This window comes from Paralichthys olivaceus, chromosome 20 (genome assembly GCF_024713975.1).
Source record: "Paralichthys olivaceus isolate ysfri-2021 chromosome 20, ASM2471397v2, whole genome shotgun sequence".
Taxonomy (NCBI): Eukaryota; Metazoa; Chordata; class Actinopteri; order Pleuronectiformes; family Paralichthyidae; genus Paralichthys; species Paralichthys olivaceus.
In genome coordinates, this window is record NC_091112.1 from 10,011,307 (window position 1) to 10,029,358 (window position 18,052).

An 18,052-nucleotide genomic window follows, 5' to 3' on the forward strand; every position below is an offset into this window, starting at 1 on the left:
ATAGTCTACAAACATCAGTTAGTTCCACTTGAGTCAAGACAAATTTAATTCGGTGAATTATTAGGACATAACTATTGGAAAATCATTTACAACATCACTATTCTTGCTGGTGGTGGTAACAGTAATTTGAAAATGTGGGAAACATGACAGCTGCAGTAGACAATTGTTTTAATCTTTACATAAAAAATAATTCAAGAAACCAATTCTTCATAAAAGTCTAAAGCAAACAAAGGTGATTTAACCTAAAGTCAAAATTTTACACCAAAGAATGGATATTTATTTTACAGAACATCTGCAGAAATCTCATGGTTGTTTTCTTGCCACAAGTTCCAGGAGGGTGGAGGTTATTTTGTCCAGGTGCGTGGAGAACCGGGAGCCGCTCTGCATCCTGGGTTCTTCGACCATGTGTTGGGGAGCTGAGGGACAGTTGAAATACTCCTCAGCAGCGGGTCGGTAGCCACGAGGGTGTTTGGGTTCTTGAAACCTTTCAGGGAAATATACTGGCTCATCTGAATAGGGAACATTAGGTGTCCGAGACATTCCAGGACGCCCAAAGGCCTCTGGGGGGGAAGATGCCAAGTGTGGAAAACACATGATTATTGTTTCATTAAATATGTAGCTTATTGTTAAATAAAAGATGAGTATATTTATCATATCATAAAATTACAATAGCGCATAACCTTCAAATAAGAAAGTGACAAAAATATGATTATCAATGACTGGTATGCAGCAAATAGAAAATCATTAAGCAAAACCGAATGTTATTATGTTATATAACAATATATATAATAAAGTTACCTTCATAGCGGCTTCTATTCGAGGGTGTGGGTTCCTTGCGTGCAGAATGATGGTATTCCTGGCGCTGTTCGTCAGGCACATACTCCTGCTGCTGCCAGCCACGTCCTCTGGAATCATCTTGGAAACGTATGTCTTGTGCTCGTCGAAGGTCTGAATCTTCTCTGCGTGTTCTCTCATACTGGTGTCGTGGAGAAAGCTCCCGGTCTGGCTTCAAGCTGTTGTAATCGTTCTTGGGGGCTGCTCCGCCTTGGCTGATTTGCTGCAACAACGAAAACACATTCATCGCTAAAGTTTTTGCAGTGATTTGAAGTACTAGTTTATTAGAAGGACCTGCGCTGTGCAGAGTGACACGTACCACTGCCTTCTCTGATTTTTTGGACTTAAATTCTCTCAGAAGGCTGCAAAGTTTGTTCTTCAGGAAATCAGCCTCCTCTGCATTCTCAATTTCAATTCCTTTCTATGAGGGGGAAAGTGAACAGGGAAAAAGACATAAGACCCTCCACATCTGAGTGGCAGGCAAACAAACACCTAACTGCTGTGTGTATTCAAAATACTGATATTGTAATAATAATAATAATAATTGTATCTACATAGCACATTTCAAAGCAGTTATATTCCTACAGGGACACCAAAGCAACAGAAGAGACAGGGAAAAGAGACAAAGTGTTTTCTAAAATAATATGTAGGATTTTACCAGCAAATCAAAGACTCCCTCTGACTCCAATCCTTCTCTGTGGTAGCTTTCAGGATGATGTGGGCTCTAAAAACAACAGGTTTGATAAACAATAAGTGAGAGCATGTTTTTTTAATTACAGTTATTACAAGTAGGAAATCTAGTAATCAGAATTGTTTATTTTACAACAAGCTACCTGTGGTTGTGTGTAGAGGTCAGGATGTTGTGTTCCATGGATTTCAGGTCGCACTGACTCACTAACTGATCTCGGATAACCACCGAACTTTGGATTTGATGGTCCATATTCTTCACTGAAACTTAGGATGAAACAAACATGTCCAGACAAATATAGTACAAAGATAAAAACACCAGGAAATAAAATATATAAAAGATTCACATTTCTTTAGATTCACAGATTAATAACCAGGTGCATTATCACTTACATCTCCTTTGTCCTTTCCACTTCCTCTGCAGTGGCATCAGAGAAGCGACTTTTTCGTTTTCTTTTCTCACATCCCTCATCATTAGTGGCCCCCGTCAGAAAGCGCCTGAATGGCTCTGGGATGCCAGATATGTTCTTAGTAACGTCCCCTCGTCTCTGGGAGGACGGGGGTCCTGTTCTGATCGGCCCAGGGTTAGAAACTACCTCTTCACATAGTTCTCCCTTTTTGTGCCTGTAATCTTTGATAATATCAAACAAATGATTATGTGACTGGTCATGCTCCACAGGTGTGGAAAAGCTCTTCCTCTTAGCCTCTGGTTCACTCGATCCTCGCCCACTTGCTCTACTCATATTGCTATGTCTGTCCACAGACCACCTGCGTTCATCCTCTGTGTACGCCGACTGCGAGGGCTCACCCTCAGGACGGGCTTTGCGACGCCGAACTTCCTCAGAGTAGAACTCCTTGAGAGCATCTCTTTCTGGGTGGGGTCTTCTGTAAGGAGGAGCCTCCTCTGGAAAATAATCTAAATGCTGTGTCTGGCCATGAGTCATTGGCACCTCCTCCCTAGGATCATACCTGGTACCACCACATGGCTCGTGTCCGTCTCGTCTTTGTGGATCTTCTACATATTCCTCTTCATATTGCATGCGATTATCAGGGTCCATAAATTCTTGTCTGTACATGTTGTTATCCCTGTAATCTGCACTGCGTAGCTCGTCTTTCATGTATCCGCAGCTGAGACTGTCCTTCCGTTGGTACATCTGTCTGTCTCTGTTCATGTAAGGGTCATCTGGTTGGAATGAGGGCATATCTGGGTACCCTCGGTCAGAGTACTCACCCTTATTGCCCTTAAATTCTGGAAAGAGTGGTAGCACATCTTTTGGGCTAAAACTCTGTGGAATATTTTGATTTCTATTTTGCTTCTGCCTTGGGGGAACTACGGAACAAGAGTAAACACAGAGTTTAAGTACTTTTTTACAACAGACTAATTTGCATATTTCTTATAAATAGCTCTTTTACAGATGCAATGGCCCTGACCCATATGCTACATGCTGGAACTGCAACTCTTCAAAAGCAAGTATTGTCCCAATAGCAGTGGTCATTTAATCTTTTGTTCAGAAATGATTACATTTAATTTTGCTTATATGCAGTGTTTCATAATAAGGATGCATTTCACAGATTCCCTTAAAAGCATTATATGTAAGGCATAACTTAGAAAGGAGATGTTCAAGGTTTTCCAAGTCTGTCTTAAAACAATTGGATGATGAAAGACAATGAAAGTCCTACAAGGTTCTAGCTTTTTTTAATATAAAACTGGAAATTAAGATGAATCTACCTCTTGATGTTTTTGACTTGCTTTCATTTCCTTCTTTTGCCATTGGCTGAAAAAGAAACAAAAAAATATGGTATATGACTTTCAAAATATGATATTAATGCACGTATTATCTATAATATTCAGGTGTTTAGTTAATCTGTATGTCTCACCTTGGGAGTCCCACGTCCATCCTGCCGCTCCACTATTTCTGCTCTGGCTCGTATGATCTTTCCTCCTTGGTACATTACAGACTGTTTATCCCAGGTCACCAAGTCTGGCCGTTTTATTTCCTACATAAACACAAAGGGAAGTCGTATTCACTTGGTTCACACCTCTTAATTAAAAAATTCAAAGAAAGATGAGATGTTTTCTGAAAATGTTCAGAAGGCTTTACCACATATTTCTGCCTGTGTTTACGTCCAATCACATGGTGGACCATTTCTATCAGGTTTGCAGTCAGATGACAAAGCCTACATAAGTATCTGACGTTTGCTTGTGCATCATCACAAGGGACTTCTTCCAAATAGCTCAAACCTAAGAAATTAATGAAGAAAAACAGTTACATGGTAATTAAATTAACATGGGAAAAATTAGAAATTGTTCATAATGTTTCAGCTTATTTACCAATGATGGGCTCATTGAGCTTCACGTATTCCAGATAATGTAAAATATCCTTAAAATCCGGTATGCTGCTTTTTCTGGCTGCAACCCCTAAGAAAGTAAAAACACTGGTAGTTAGATAAATAAAATATTACAACAGAGACAGATTTAAATGTCAAAGACTAGTGTGTTCTTGAAAGACAGATTCACTTTGCCAATCAGATCACAGCAACGTTCCTTAGTTTTAATTTGATGTTTGTAATGTACTGTAATTTTTTTTTTTCTTCTCCCTTAGTGTTAGCGGATGATCTCATCTCCTATGCATATGACCGGCCAACATGTGTAAGGGAAGTAATAAGCAAAGACCGCTGTATTGTACCTACAGCAACATGGGTGGAACTCTTCTTTTCACATTGAACATGTTCTGTATTTTGCATGTTGCTATGCTTTAGTCTTCTGGTAAAGAAATGCCTGTCGAGGCATTACAGTCTTGGCCTCCTGTGACATCCATTACCCAACAGTACAGGAAACTTCCAGCTTTTTATCCAACCACACAAAAGAAATCCCCAAAAATAGATGAAAACAAAAGCTTGTTCACTTTTAGTATGAGCACACCACATTAACTCAAACTAACCTGACACGGACGATTGGATCAGTATGCTGGCTTGATGCCCAGTATACATTATATGTTTTTGACATTTCAAGTACTAATAAGAAAATTCTCTGCATTTACTTGCATACTTTATCTAATTCCATAGCCAGCAATCAACCAAATCAGGATGATTGCAGCTCAATGCTGCAGCACCAGAATACAGGAACGTGAGCCTGCTCTGCTAATATGCAGCCCCCATGTTTGGCTACAGTAGGTTTTGGTGCCTAGTGTAAGGAAAGTCCATTTGCGGCCAACAACAGATCTGAAATATAATGAAAAGCGCAATAATTCCTGAGTAATGGCCACAAATGCTTGTGACCTTGACCGTAGTTTGACAACCAAATTCTTATCAGCCCAACTATGTCCAAATGAACATTTGTGATCCCCTCTTTGCGCTCCTGAGATACTGCATTCACGAGAATGGGTCTGACAAGTGGACGGATGGACAGATCCCAAAAAACACAATGCCCTCTGAGCTGCCTTTCACCAGCACAAAGGCACAATAATCAACTATTGTCACAGGGCCAAAAAGGTCTATGATTACACAATGACTTTGACATTTGACCACCACAATCCAATCAGTTCTTTCTTGAGTTCAAAAGAACGCTTGTGCCAAATTTGAAGAAATCCCCACAAGGCCAGACAGAGAATGGGACGGAGAAAATATATTGCCTTCTGGGCTGCCTATAGCCTGCACAGAGACAAAAAGGCCTATGCAGTGGAAGAGGCCTCTCACCAGACCCCACTGTGAAGCAGATGCCATTGCGTCTGAAGCTCGATCCATTGCAGCTAAATCAGTGTTCTACCGCTGGTGAATGCAAGAACAATCAGTGACTGACAGGAGTATACACAAAGTTCCTCATCCAACCAGTAAACACAACAAAAACTGCAGTAGTGTTTTATAAGCCCAGTGTATATTATGGGATTACAGTAGAAGACTCTGAACTGACTTATGTTGTGCAGCACATTAAAAGGAAGAGGAGAACACTGCCCATCCATCAGTCATCTAGGACTTAAATCTTTCCAGCATAATTCAACCACAAATAACAAGTGGCATCAAAAGGTACACAGTCAAAAGGATGGCATCCATTGCTTTGGGTGTGCAGATTGGTCTGATTTTAGTGAGCAAGCAGCTCCACTTAGCTGCTGGGGCATGCTCTGGCCACTCTCAGTAGCCAGTATAAAACCAGTGTGATTGGGCCAGTTGTGGCACATTGTTCATTACAGGACTTGCATTACTCTGGCCATAGAGCTGCTGAATTTATGAAGCTGTTTAGTTAATTCAGAGACCGGAAACCTGACCAGGTTTGGCTCTCATTGAGCCAAGAGCACTGGTGAGGTTGGTTGCTGATGTTGGACGATAAGGTCAGTGTCACCCAAAAGGTGTTCACAGGGACAAGTTCAGGGCTCAGTGAAGGCAAGTCAAGATTCCCTTGAATGGAACTAAGGAGAAACCATTATGTGTGTATACCTGCCTTTGTGGTGCTGGGACACATTGACATTATGGTGTGGTATGGTCCACATGATGACATGTCCTTTGTTTTGACAGAACCTTTATGGATCTGAACTAATAATGCCATCCATTTAAACAGGTCAACAGATTATAGTGATCTCCTTCATTTGAAAAGACAGCAAATATACTCACGGCCAGAACAAAATGACAAGGCTAAAGATGATGTCTACTTACCCGAAGGGACTAAGCCTTGCTCTTTCTGCCAGGAATGAAAGGAGAGCAATTAAAATCAAGTCAATTAGTGCTGGATAAACAGGACACTGGTTAGAGTTCACCTCTACTAAAAACAGAGAACGGTTAATATCATGGAAACAAACATTTTTTGCGCGTGATTGTTGATCAAAACCACAGCTCATCTGAGGTGCAGTAAAAGTCCATATCCTCACCTGTCTTCTTTGAGTTGTTTTTTTTAATAACTTGGTCAAAAGAAAATAAAGGAGACATGAGCATGTCCCCCTACACATTATTACATGTATAATACTGCCTTGCTACAAAAACTGTGATAGACCTAATTTAATGTGACAATTGATTTCCATATGGAGAGATGCAGCGCCCAGTTTTCTTCATCACAAGCAAAAAGAGATGCTATCCGATTGTCAAGCAACTTGATATTTCTCCATTCATTGCACCTACTGGGTCCAGATGAAACAGGCCCTTCCCATGCAAGACCTGTAGACATTGTACCTCAGATCTGAGGCTTATTTTCAGAACTCCATTCTTATCAAACAAGAAGACATAACTACAGTGACTGTGGATTGGTAGGAAGTGCAACCAAAATGAAGCTGACCACACAGCAGTACTGTCACTGAATGCATCCTTTATGGACACTGACAGGACTGACGCTGCTGTTGTTGGTACAGTGTAGGCATCCAAAATGCCTTCACGTCTGTGATGCAAAGCATTGTCCATGTTCATTTATATTTGGTCTTCCATGTGTGACACTCCAGTGGTTAAGTAGGTGAAAACATTGTAAGTGACGCCAGTTTCAGAGTCTTGCAAGAACATCGTTGACTTTTGCTTGACTTTGGTGTGTTGATGCAATTTTTGTGGAATCAAAAGCCATGGCATCAGATTTCCAGAACTCTTACAAGACTGGGACATTTCCAAAGGGATGTGGAAAACATACATTTCCATATTTGCCAGAACATGTTTACAAGTGGATGTGAGACAATGTCTCAAGGATATCCTTCATCTGAAACAAGCAAGGAATAGAGGATCGAAAGATTGAGGCAGATCAGTTACAGACGTTTTTCCAAACAAAAAACCTACATCTGCATCTGCTGTCAGACATGAGGGAAACAGATCAAGTCTTAAAGTCAGTGAGATCTACAAGTGTTCATATGTTGCCTTCTTGTATACCATAACTCTTAACAGTCCACACCTTAGGGACAGAGCAGAAGAAATGGCAAGGACATTGTCTTCATGAAGGTCAAAGACAAAACCTGGAGACTATACAAGAATGTAAAATCCGCACTGAAAAATGTCCACAGAATGTCAGTTTCAAGTCTGACCGAGGAGACGTGTCTTACCACCAAGTAATATTGCTTTGACATCAAAAGATGCATTGTTCATCTGACAGTACAGAGACAAGTAACGTCACAGGATACACAAGAAGACAAGCAGCAACACAAGAGAAAAGAGTGTTGCCACCAGTTGTGAAAGAAAGTGAAATATCACTTTTGAAAGCCTCTTAGTTACTTCTTTGACCGTTTCCTTGAACTGTGGAAGAGTGATGACTGTTGAATGAAAGGAGCAAAAACATCAGGGGGTCAAATTAAAAAAACACTGGTCACAGTACACTTCAGTTCAATCGCTGTGTGTTTCAGTGCTAATATTCAACACAAGTTTATATTGCATAGCTTTGTGCGCCAGTACACGGTGCTGTGTACCTTTATATGCCCTGGTGTAGTCAGGTGTATCTTGTACAAGGTGTCTCCCCTTATGGCTTTATCACAGACCTGGAGGGAAACAGAACACGTTGGACGATCACCACCAGAGCTGAATACAAAGGTTTAAAAATGTATTGAGTGAAAACAGCTCTAAACTCATCTATAACAACCTCAGCAATAACCAGTTAGTTAAAACACCATCAACAACCTATAGGGGTGGAGGAGAAGCTTATTTCCGGTTTGCTGCATCAACCAATATGTATGACAGTATGACTTGTTCCCTTAAAAACTGAGAGTAGACACACGTGAAGGACAGATTCTTTTTTGTTCACACTAAAATAGACACATAAAATGCAGCTAACGTTAGCTAGCTTACCGTGCAGTCAATAAAGTCAGCTTCAACATCGTAGGGTGTTTCCAGTTTGTCCATTTTCGGGTGTGTTGCGGTTTAATTGGTTAGTTAGCGGAACAGAGCAGTTAAACGCGTTAATGGTGACGTGTGAAGTGGTAAAGCTTTACAAAACCTCGCTTACAGCTTGTTAACGTGTGCTACGTTGCTAACGCTAGCTTCGCTTTCTTCTACGAGTTTAAACGACGGTTGGTTAGCTAGGTTACACGCACATTACCGCCACCTACTGGACTGGAGTGTACTTACACTATCTTCTTCTTCTTTGGCGATGTGCAACAAAATAGAACATTATCGCCATCTACCGCGGTGTTATGGAATACCTTAGTGAAGATGTGTTTTAAAATATTCTCACATCTGTGCACACGATTTTTTTTAACATAACATAACATAACTGAGTTCCTAATAAATATACTTCATATATTTTAGCTCAAATAAAAACACCCACCTCCACAGTCTAATTGCAGGTGTCAATGTTTCCGTTTTGATTCTTTCCAATTAGATACATGGATGAATTTAGTTTGTCGTGACCTAAACTAATCTGACCCAGTCCTGCACCAGACCAGGTGAATGTATCCAGGCTGGAGCTGGCCCAGGTCTGGCCCAGATAAAAGAACCCTGTTGTGTTAAAGACCACCGACCCAAGCCCAGATTATTTTTGCTATCTGGTCATCCTCTTTTCTTTTCAACCAAATTCATGAAAAATGTTTACGTCCTGAGATCGAGCTGTTGACCCCATGACGCCTGCATGGTGTCGTTGTTACCCCATCGCCTCCATAATAAAAACAAAGGCAATATCATACCCTGTAAAAAACAATGAACATTGGTGACATGGATGTACAACCATGGTTGATGAGGTGTCCACTTACACCCTCTGTTGGACGAGTCTCAATCACTACACACAGTACCAGGACAGGACTGAAGGGATTTGAACATTTTCTGTTTATTTTGGTTCTTAGACTAATTTGCTCCATAGCCACAAAAACAAACGGCTGCTTTTACATCAGATTTGGGAAACCAGGGCTCGCACCAAACTGTGCAAGGTGTCGGCACAGCATACAGAAGACTTGAGGGTAAAATCATCAATCATGTGATGGTAAACAAGACAACAGACACCTTCACTCATTGTTTCAATATCCTGTTGGGTGTAATGGGCAACTACCAATATATAATTGTAAAGAGGCAAATCTTAACTTTGTCTGAATGGCCATGATGATAGAAATAATGAGGGCTTAAAGGTATAACTCCATTATATTTACATGCCATTTACAATCACCAATGATACACAGCCCTCTCACAAAGAGGCTTTATGTAAATTATAATTACATATGTTTGCTTTGAGGCTCATGGCTTTCATCTCAGCCTTGGAATATGGTTTCCTAATGATTTCCCAAGTACACAATTCTCTTTGGAGGTCATATCACACTGCATTAAAAAAAAATCATCCTAGTATGTAAAAAGCTGCTGCAACCACCTAAAACGAGGAGCTACAAAGAGAAAGAAAGCTATGTCAGCAATCCAAACAATGAAACTGGTAACACTTAGGGCATATACTCTGGTGCATTATTGTCTCACTGTGCTATAAATACAAAAATATCACACCAGCATCATCCATACCACTGTGAAGCTGTAAAAGGTTGATGATCAGGGGCCAAAGCATGGGAGGCCTGTGTCTGAGGATTAGAAGTCTTAGTGTACAGTGTACTGATTAACAGCACGAAGAGATGAGCTCACAAACAGAAAAAAACAAATTTCTGTTAACAAAAGCCATGTGGATAAATAAGTCTGTTCCAAGACAGAAAGAAAACCACAGGTCAACAAACAGGGACACGCAAGACACTTTCCAAAATCAAAAACAGAGGCTCAGTGACGTTGCCCGCTGATCGAACATCTAAGATGCAGGTGGAGACGTTTCAGTCGCAGGAGGGTCCAGTATAAGGTCAGGAGGTGAAACTTCAGTCAGTCCGAGGAGTTGTAGAGTCGTCCTGGAAGATTGTTCAGACGGGAACGCAGCTCCTTGCGGACCTGGGTGACCTTCGTCAGTTTGCGTTTGTATTCCTGAAAAAAGTCCACAGAGGAAAAGGTCCATGAGAGTTTGAAGAGCACAGAGCTCATTGCACTTTTTGGATTCATTTATAGTCTCAACAGAAATATTATGAGCTAGAAGTAGACAGGAATAAATAACAGGCTGATGTATGATTTAAGAAAATCTAAATCAAGAATAAGAGGACAGCATGAAAATGGAAATAATATAAATAAATAGTTGAATAACTTTGTGCTACATTGGTGGAGTGGTATTTAAGCATTGAGGGAAGTTTTGATCAATCAAGTTCGAAAGATTTCCATCAGTCAGTTCTGAGAACACCATGTTAATGAGAAGGTTTGTGCTTTTAACACATTTTACTTTACTGAGCATGTGTCCGTATGTGTATATGACTCAACCTATAACATGGTTCAGTTTCAAGAGAATAAATTATTAACTTAAGTTTTAACATAAGTGTTTCAACTTGTTTTTCAACCAACAGCAGTAAAGGAATGATAAAGGATCTGTTGGTGTGTATGACATTTGAAGAGCAACATGACACAACACAGACAAATTATTTCACCCTCGTTCATGAATATGCAGAAATGTTGACACCTTAAAGAACGACACTAAGTGTTTTATCTCTGCTCCAGTTTTGCTGCACACGTCACTTCGAAGACGTTATTGTATTGATTGTGTGACAGCTGATACGTGTAGGCTGTTGTGCAAACAGAGCTCAGATCAGGCTTTAGAGCTCAGTAAGAGTCAAAGTGTCTTAACCAGGATTCTTAACACTTATTGTATTTCTTTCCTCACGTGTTGGTTTCACCTGTATATGAGCATATTGAGCTCAATTGAAACTTGGTGTTTAGGTTTTCACTGTGTCAATAACACAAAAAAATAATGAAATAATGCAAATACCCCCAGGAGCTGCAAGTGTAGAAGAAAAGCACTCACAAAATTATTTTCATCTTTTATTTTCATTTTTTTTTTTTTATTACAGAAGACTTGACCGGGTGAAGATAGAAATATGAGACACTTTATCCTCTTGGTCTCCTGTGGATAAAGGCTAGACAGTTAATGTCAAACAAACAAAGCATTATTGTCATGGTTACGAAAAACAAGAAACTCTGTAGATAGGTTTTTTCGAGGACAGAACTTCATCACTCTCTTTTCTGAATGATACTTACCGTATGGCACCGAAGTGAACTAAATAAAAAAGGCTTTGAGTATTTCAGTGACGAGAGAATATCTCACTTGAGGCGTATTGATCTAATGTTGAATATTTCCTGTTCAAATAGTTAAAGCCCAAACACTCACATTGAAATAACAGACGGGGCACTCTGCTGAAATACATGAAAAGTGATGTTACTTCAAAATGTGAACAAACAAGACAGACGGAACATTAATGATTAATGACACAAAGGTGAGGAGGGCGAGGCATGTGTGGGAAAGAAAGAAAGTGATTTACGCACTTCGAGTTTCTGCTCGTTCTGGGCCAAGCCATCCTTCTGGCTTTGCAAGAAGACGGTTAGTGTCCGCGTGAGCTGCCTCCTGTCGTCTATCTCTGCTGCCAAGCGACCGCTGTAGTCTGCGAGCAGCATGCAGGCCTCCTCCACCAGCCGGGAGAGCCGCTCCCCTGATTCTTTATCTGCAATCACAGGAAGCACACAGGGAGCACAATGCCTAAATATTATTAGTGTAGAGAGTTCAAGTGGAGGTCCTTAGTTTACCATCAGTACAGGCACAAGGTTAAACAGACACTGTATAATCACTGGCAACTCAAACATTGTGTCCTGTGATAGATGGAGCCATTTTTAGCCCTTTTGTGCATCCTGGTTTAAGTGTTTGTTTCTTTAGGGGAAGATTAGTAACCTCTGAAGAAATACTAGGTTAAAATGGTTGAGCCCATTATCAGGGACACCAAATACACCTGCTTCTTCATGTCGCTATCCAAGCAGCCAATCATGTGGCAGTGCTGCAATGAATAAAATCATGCTGATACAGACCTCAGGGACTTTGACTATGGCCTGATTTCTGGGGCCAGAAGTCTTTCAGTTTACCCAGAATGGTTCCAAAAAGAAAAATCACCCAGTGAGCAGCAGTTCTGCTGGAATTACTTTGTTGATGAGAGAGATCAGAGGACAAAGTGACAGGAAGGCTACAGTAACTGTGGTCAGCAGAGAGGCTGCTCAGAATGAACAGCAAATTGAAACTTGGGAGTGGATGGGTGACGCCACATTAGAGGATAACTGACCCGTGAAGTATGAACAGATCATCGATTTGGGGAGTGAGCGAATCCCACAAACACGAATGAAAGCGAGCAGAATGGGAAGCGTCATCGACCAGATGTCACATACTTATGTTTGGAAATAAGACTATTGTCTGATGACACAAACAAGAACTGGTTGTCATTATGTCTGTGGTCTCACACTTATTTTAAAACCAGTTAAGATTTGAAAATCCTCCCGTGTGCAGCAGGCATGCTTCAGGAACAGAAACCTGAGGTTACAGAGGACATAGACTGACCAAAACTGGACAGATGAGAACTAGAAAAACACAGCCTGGTCTAATGAATCTGGATTTCTGCTGAGGCACGGTGGAACAAAATCCATAAACCTAACCTGCCTTGTTGTGTTATAATGGTGTGGGGAATGTTTTCTTTTTGAACTCTGGGCCATTTAATATTGATTAATCACTGTTTGAATACCACAGCCAGTCTGAGTAATGTTGCTGACCATGTGCATCCCTTAATGGCCACGATTTACCATCTTCTAATGGCCACTACCGCCATGATTATGCATGGCACTAAGAAAACGACTGCTCCAACTGGTTCATGAACATGAGAATATGTTGAGTGAACTTCAGTGGCCTCTGTGACCAGATCCGATCAAAGAGCCACATAACTGTGTAGCTGACAAATCTGCAGAAATGATGAGATGCCATCACGTCAACATGGACTCAAATCTCAAAGGAATGTTTCCAAGTATTGGTATGTGGTACCTTATAAGTGCTGGGTGAGTCTGTATACAGATAACGTGCTGTGTCCTGCCTCGTACCTGTGATTCTATGAAGCAGTGACGTGTCCTGCACCTCAGCAGGAAGGGAGGAGATTCGCTGACGGAGCACTGAGTCGCCAGAGGCTGCGTTTTCCAGCTCCTGCAGAGCTCGGATTAAATCTGCTGTCTAAGGTGGCAGGTGAAAGAAGAGAAATGAGGAGAGAAGTGACAGAAGAAGAGTGTATGGTTAAAGATTAGTTGTGAAAAGTATCTCTCAAAAATGAACAACATTTGATAGAAAGCAGAGAAAGTAACAAGACACAAATCCATCCAGAAGTCGCTGTATGAAGTGTCATTTAATGAGCTGTACAAGGTTTAAGGTATCATTTCATTTACATCCTGTACTCATGTATTCAGTGTTTGTCTGGATCAGTACCTGTGGGGGCTCAGCTGGAGAGCTCTGGGAGGCAAAGTCGTCATCATCTGGTCGGATCTGCTCATACGACCTCTTCTTAGCCTTTTTTTCGCCATCTGAGATTCACAGGACAAAGGAAGTGAGGCTTGTTGCTGTCTACAAGCAGGGTAAGTAGTAATGTATTGTTGTTAAGAGCAAATATGTAGATATGGTAGGGTGCACAGGTGCAGATGTTGAGTGAACTTACACAAGACTTGTGAGAGTTGATCCATCAGGCTGTTCTCGTACACGCCCCTCTCCTGCCAGATGGACAGAACCCGACCCAACTGTTTCTTACAGCCCTCCTCGCCCTCTCTGCACAGGAAACAGTTCAGAGGAGGCAGACACATTTTACAGCTTTGTGAAGACTGGATAATGTACACATCCCATTTGAATGGAAGGTACTCTCATTTTCAGAAGCAATTCTGAAGAATTTCAGTCAATCATTCTTGAAGAAATCTGACTGAGCAGTTCCTTGAATTGTCAAATTTAGATTAAAAATCTCAACACAGCTCGATATATTTGTAGAAATGTTAAATCTGACCTGTACACGTGTTTGAATGCATCGACGATGACCGGTGCAAAGTCCTGGGTGAACTCTGGCCCCTTTTTCTTGCTGTTCTGAATGACGTCATTGGCCAAGTAGAGGAAGGTCAGCTTGCGTGGTACCTGAGCTGCATGAAATCAAATGCACATATGCATCTGGTTAAAATAAATACACTGATTTTTATTAACTTCTAAGTAATGATCTATTTGTCAGCATAGTAAGTATTGATTTAATTTTTAGTGCCAGACCATTAAGCTTTGAGGTTCTTTCTTATTAATCACATCAGTCACAAATAAGAACAAAAACGAATAAGTAACAACCACCTATCACACGGTTTCACAATTGTTACATATAAGCTTTGGTGGTAGAAACATTTTTAAATCTAATACTGCTACTATCACAAAGCTTCTGGTTTTTAGTCTTTTCCATTTTGATTTTATCCACCAACATAAATACAGTGAGGACATTAAAGTAAAAATTCATGTGTTGTTGTTGTTGTTGTTCAGCACAAAGCTCCCGAGGACTGTGCCATGTCTATTCCCACTGCACACTCCTTTCAGTCCTCCGACAAGGCTCCTAAAATACAACAGCCACTTGAGATATCATTAGGTTGTTGAGTAGCACCCTAAGGAAAAGGGAAACTATATTAGATACAACTACAGCAATGCAGCAGGCTTTAATGCCCAAAATATTCCCAGCAGCTCAATTATGTAACTGTTTACAGTAATAAATTACAGGTTGATCCAACTCTTGACCTGACGTGCTTTGAATTGTAACCCGTAAATCTATAAGCTTCCCCTTATATTTTAGTTACAGACCAATTTTCAAAACACGATCTAATATCTAATAAAAACTACACTATGGTGACAATGATGGAAAATAATATGCCAGAAAGTAATCACATTCAATATACAACTAAAATAGCGATCCAGAGGTTATACTGTGTGAAATCAGTGTGAAATAGTACGTTGACATGATGGAGTTGTTTTGACTTCTCAATGGATTGAAGCATTTACAAAAACCACTGTGTCGCACTAAAAGTATCTTTCACAGTACAACTTTAATTCACAACCATGTAGTTTATATTACTCTTTCAGATCCTACACTTTAAATGTATTCGACTGACTGACTGACCACAATGTTTCTTGAATCCTGAGTTTCAGTGGAACATTTGAGACTTTTGAAAGAATTTGTTTGCCTGTTCTGCTGAGAGAAGAGACAGAACTAAAATATGAGATGATTGTGAAACCACTGTGGGAGCAGCTAAACTTCCCAGGAGAAATGTTCACTACGCCCATCCCAGCAGCTACAACCAGCGGTAGCAGCTACAACCAGCGGTAGCAGCTGCTGACATTCGAGGTTGAATGGTTTGTATTTGTATAGTGCTTTACAGTACAGTTTACCTTTCACACACACGTTCATACAGTGCATCTATTAGCAGCACTTGTTTTGTTCTATGAGGGGCAATTAGGGGTTCAGCATCTTGCCCAAGGACACTTCAGCATGCCGACTGGGGATCGAACTGATCCAGGACGGTCACACTACCCCTTTTAATTCTTGTAATTCAGTGCTCAATTAGTTTGTTTAAAGTAGTATTATTATTATTGTTAGTTTAAAAATGCCAAAAACACGACATACAACTTCAGGTGAGTTTTATTGTGGCTCATACTACTCACGCAAAGTCAATGGCGGTACATAAATGATTCCCTGCCTGTTTGTGTTTTCTGTCGGAAATCCACATTTTAAACATTTGATCATTAAAGCTACATTAAATGATCTGTTGGTCACTTGAGGGCAGTAGAACAAGCAGTAAACACTTGTCTATAGCTAGACAACTAAATAAAAACTAAATAAATTAAAAATACAAATATGTACATTTCACAATGGGAAAAGTGTTTGTTGAGAAATGTACTTAAGTAAAGTGCAGTGGCACAGGATGATTGCTCGAGGACATGAACGCCATTTGTGCATTGGCATAAGGCAATATTGAATAAAACCTTTACACAGACATATTAGACTGTTGTAAGTAGGTGTGGTTCACAAAATGAACAGGAGTATAAAATGCTGTGTGCAGGGTGTGTATGTGTGTATTTATAAGGCTATAAATAACTTCACCATGATCTAGCATGTAGGTATAAATATGTAGAAATCACAATAGTATCAAAATATGTTTCTGAACGTAATGCAAGTACATGGGTGGCCTATCTCAATAAGATGATTATTAGTGGAATAGCATAATATAATGTAATTTGTGTACCTTATGTTAATAATGTGCAAACGGTCACCAGTGTGCATAGATGTTGTTGTCATGTCTTATTTGAAGTAGTAGTGAGTTAAGAATAACGCAGACACTCTCATCGCTGCAGCTGAAACAGAATCCTGTAAAATGAGCATTTAATAATGACGAGGAATCACAACAAGAGAGTTACAGACCTCGATTACAAAGGCTAACATCACAGTGTCAGTGTTAGCAGCCTTGGCTAACACCGAAACTAAGCAGCCCTACACACAGAGATCTAACATGGTTACCTCGCTAGCTGGAAAGTTGTCCAGCGTTAGCAGTTGCTTTGCTGACAACAGCCCCGTTGTCTAATAAGTTTGACGTTAGCACAGCAACTTTAAAATGTGAGATAGCGCTTTAGCCGTAGTTAGCCCCTGCAGCCGAATGCTCCATGTACGTTGCAGACGCGCGTTAGCAGTGTTTCCAAAGAGGACCTAGCTTGATCGTGTCGGTCTTACCTTTCTTCAGTTCGTTGATCCACACATTGACGATGGTCTTCGAGTGTTTTCTGTGATGGATGAGCCACAGCGACAGGGTCTGCACACTTTGTTGCGAGTTGCTCAGCTCGCACAGTTTCTTCTCTAAAGCCGCCTCGGAGAAAGCTGACATCTTCGACGAGAAACTCGAGGAGGGAGACGCCGGGAGAGGCAGCAGCTTCGAGGTTTCTCCCAGATGTGTTTCTGTCTGCAGCGGGTTATCCACTCACTGCAGGGGTTTCACTATCCGGACGAAAAGCCATGCGCCGCCGTCCCTGGGTCAAACACCAGGCTGGTTGTGCTAGCTAGCTAGCTAGCTGGCTCTGCTGGGGAGAAACCAGGCTGCGATACAGGCGCTTCCGTGTCACACGTATGCTGCGTTCAAGTCAGATGGAAATTACAGGACGAGTATCGAGGGGCGCGTTCGACAAATCCAAATAATCCCCTTCCCTAACCTACGGTGGCCGAGAGAGAGCAATGCACTGCACAATTACAACATATGCAAATGGGAAAAAACACGTGCCAATTAAGAAAACACATGCAAATAGCAAAAAACACCAACTTCCTCCATTTGATGACACATTCGCTGCAAAAAGTCACAACACATGCAACGCTGCAAATAATGACAAAACCAGACATTTTAGCAAAAACTATAACATGATAAATAGGCTGTAAATGAATGTGACCACAGAGCACATCACCTGCAAGACACAAACCCAAACTATCCCCTCACAGACAATGGATGCTGTATTCCAGCCAGTATGACGGAAAGGTGGAAAAGAAAAACTCAAAATAAAAAATGAATACAAAGTATTACACTGACAACACACACATATACCCAGATAAATACAGAGCGTTGGTCTGACCCATGAGTGCTCAGAATTCATTAGTACTATAAAACAGGACTATTTAGTGGCTGACTACATTATATACATATCTACTTTCATGTGGCCCATCATGTATTTTCTTTTATACCATAAAGT

The 18,052-nt window shown here is 40.8% G+C and overlaps 2 protein-coding genes across 4 annotated transcripts; both read right to left on the reverse strand.

The window, feature by feature from the left end:
- Positions 1–28: 28 nt before the first annotated feature.
- Positions 29–8,525, reverse strand: LOC109631501 (uncharacterized). Of its 3 annotated transcripts, XM_020090321.2 has the most exons (13): positions 8,260–8,525; positions 7,884–7,952; positions 6,169–6,193; positions 3,854–3,940; positions 3,624–3,763; positions 3,400–3,519; positions 3,251–3,296; positions 1,915–2,851; positions 1,668–1,788; positions 1,493–1,558; positions 1,154–1,255; positions 799–1,057; positions 29–560 (listed from the first exon to the last, which is right to left on the reverse strand). In XM_020090321.2, exons 1-13 carry the CDS (start codon positions 8,311–8,313, stop codon positions 304–306), a joined length of 2,283 nt encoding a protein of 760 aa, XP_019945880.2. In that variant the 5' UTR covers positions 8,314–8,525; the 3' UTR covers positions 29–303. The 3 variants fall into 3 exon arrangements, with proteins under 3 accessions (XP_019945880.2, XP_019945881.2, XP_069372059.1); XM_020090322.2 differs by lacking the exon at positions 6,169–6,193 and having other exon boundaries at positions 8,260–8,503; XM_069515958.1 differs by lacking the exon at positions 6,169–6,193 and having other exon boundaries at positions 3,854–3,957; positions 7,872–7,952; positions 8,260–8,476.
- Positions 8,526–9,208: 683 nt separating this feature from the next.
- Positions 9,209–17,520, reverse strand: LOC109631919 (regulation of nuclear pre-mRNA domain-containing protein 1A). Its single transcript, XM_020090974.2, has 7 exons — positions 17,052–17,520; positions 14,310–14,439; positions 13,974–14,080; positions 13,748–13,842; positions 13,372–13,498; positions 11,788–11,963; positions 9,209–10,347 (listed from the first exon to the last, which is right to left on the reverse strand). The coding sequence occupies exons 1-7, from the start codon at positions 17,200–17,202 to the stop codon at positions 10,249–10,251; spliced, it is 885 nt and encodes a 294-aa protein (XP_019946533.2). The 5' UTR covers positions 17,203–17,520; the 3' UTR covers positions 9,209–10,248.
- Positions 17,521–18,052: the final 532 nt, after the last annotated feature.

Bases quoted from the DNA above. Each gene is read 5' to 3' on its own strand.
- LOC109631501 (XM_020090321.2), bottom strand. From the start codon at position 8,313: ATGGACAAACTGGAAACACCCTACGATGTTGAAGCTGACTTTATTGAC. The intron at 1,789-1,914 runs GTAAGTGATAAT...TTTCATCCTAAG, and splicing joins GTGGAAAGGACAAAGGAGAT to TTTCAGTGAAGAATATGGAC. The intron at 1,256-1,492 runs GTAAAATCCTAC...TCCCCCTCATAG, and splicing joins AGGGAGTCTTTGATTTGCTG to AAAGGAATTGAAATTGAGAA.
- LOC109631919 (XM_020090974.2), bottom strand. From the start codon at position 17,202: ATGTCAGCTTTCTCCGAGGCGGCTTTAGAGAAGAAACTGTGCGAGCTG. The intron at 14,440-17,051 runs GTAAGACCGACA...GATTTCATGCAG, and splicing joins GATCAACGAACTGAAGAAAG to CTCAGGTACCACGCAAGCTG. The intron at 13,843-13,973 runs GTAAGTTCACTC...TGTGAATCTCAG, and splicing joins TCAACTCTCACAAGTCTTGT to ATGGCGAAAAAAAGGCTAAG.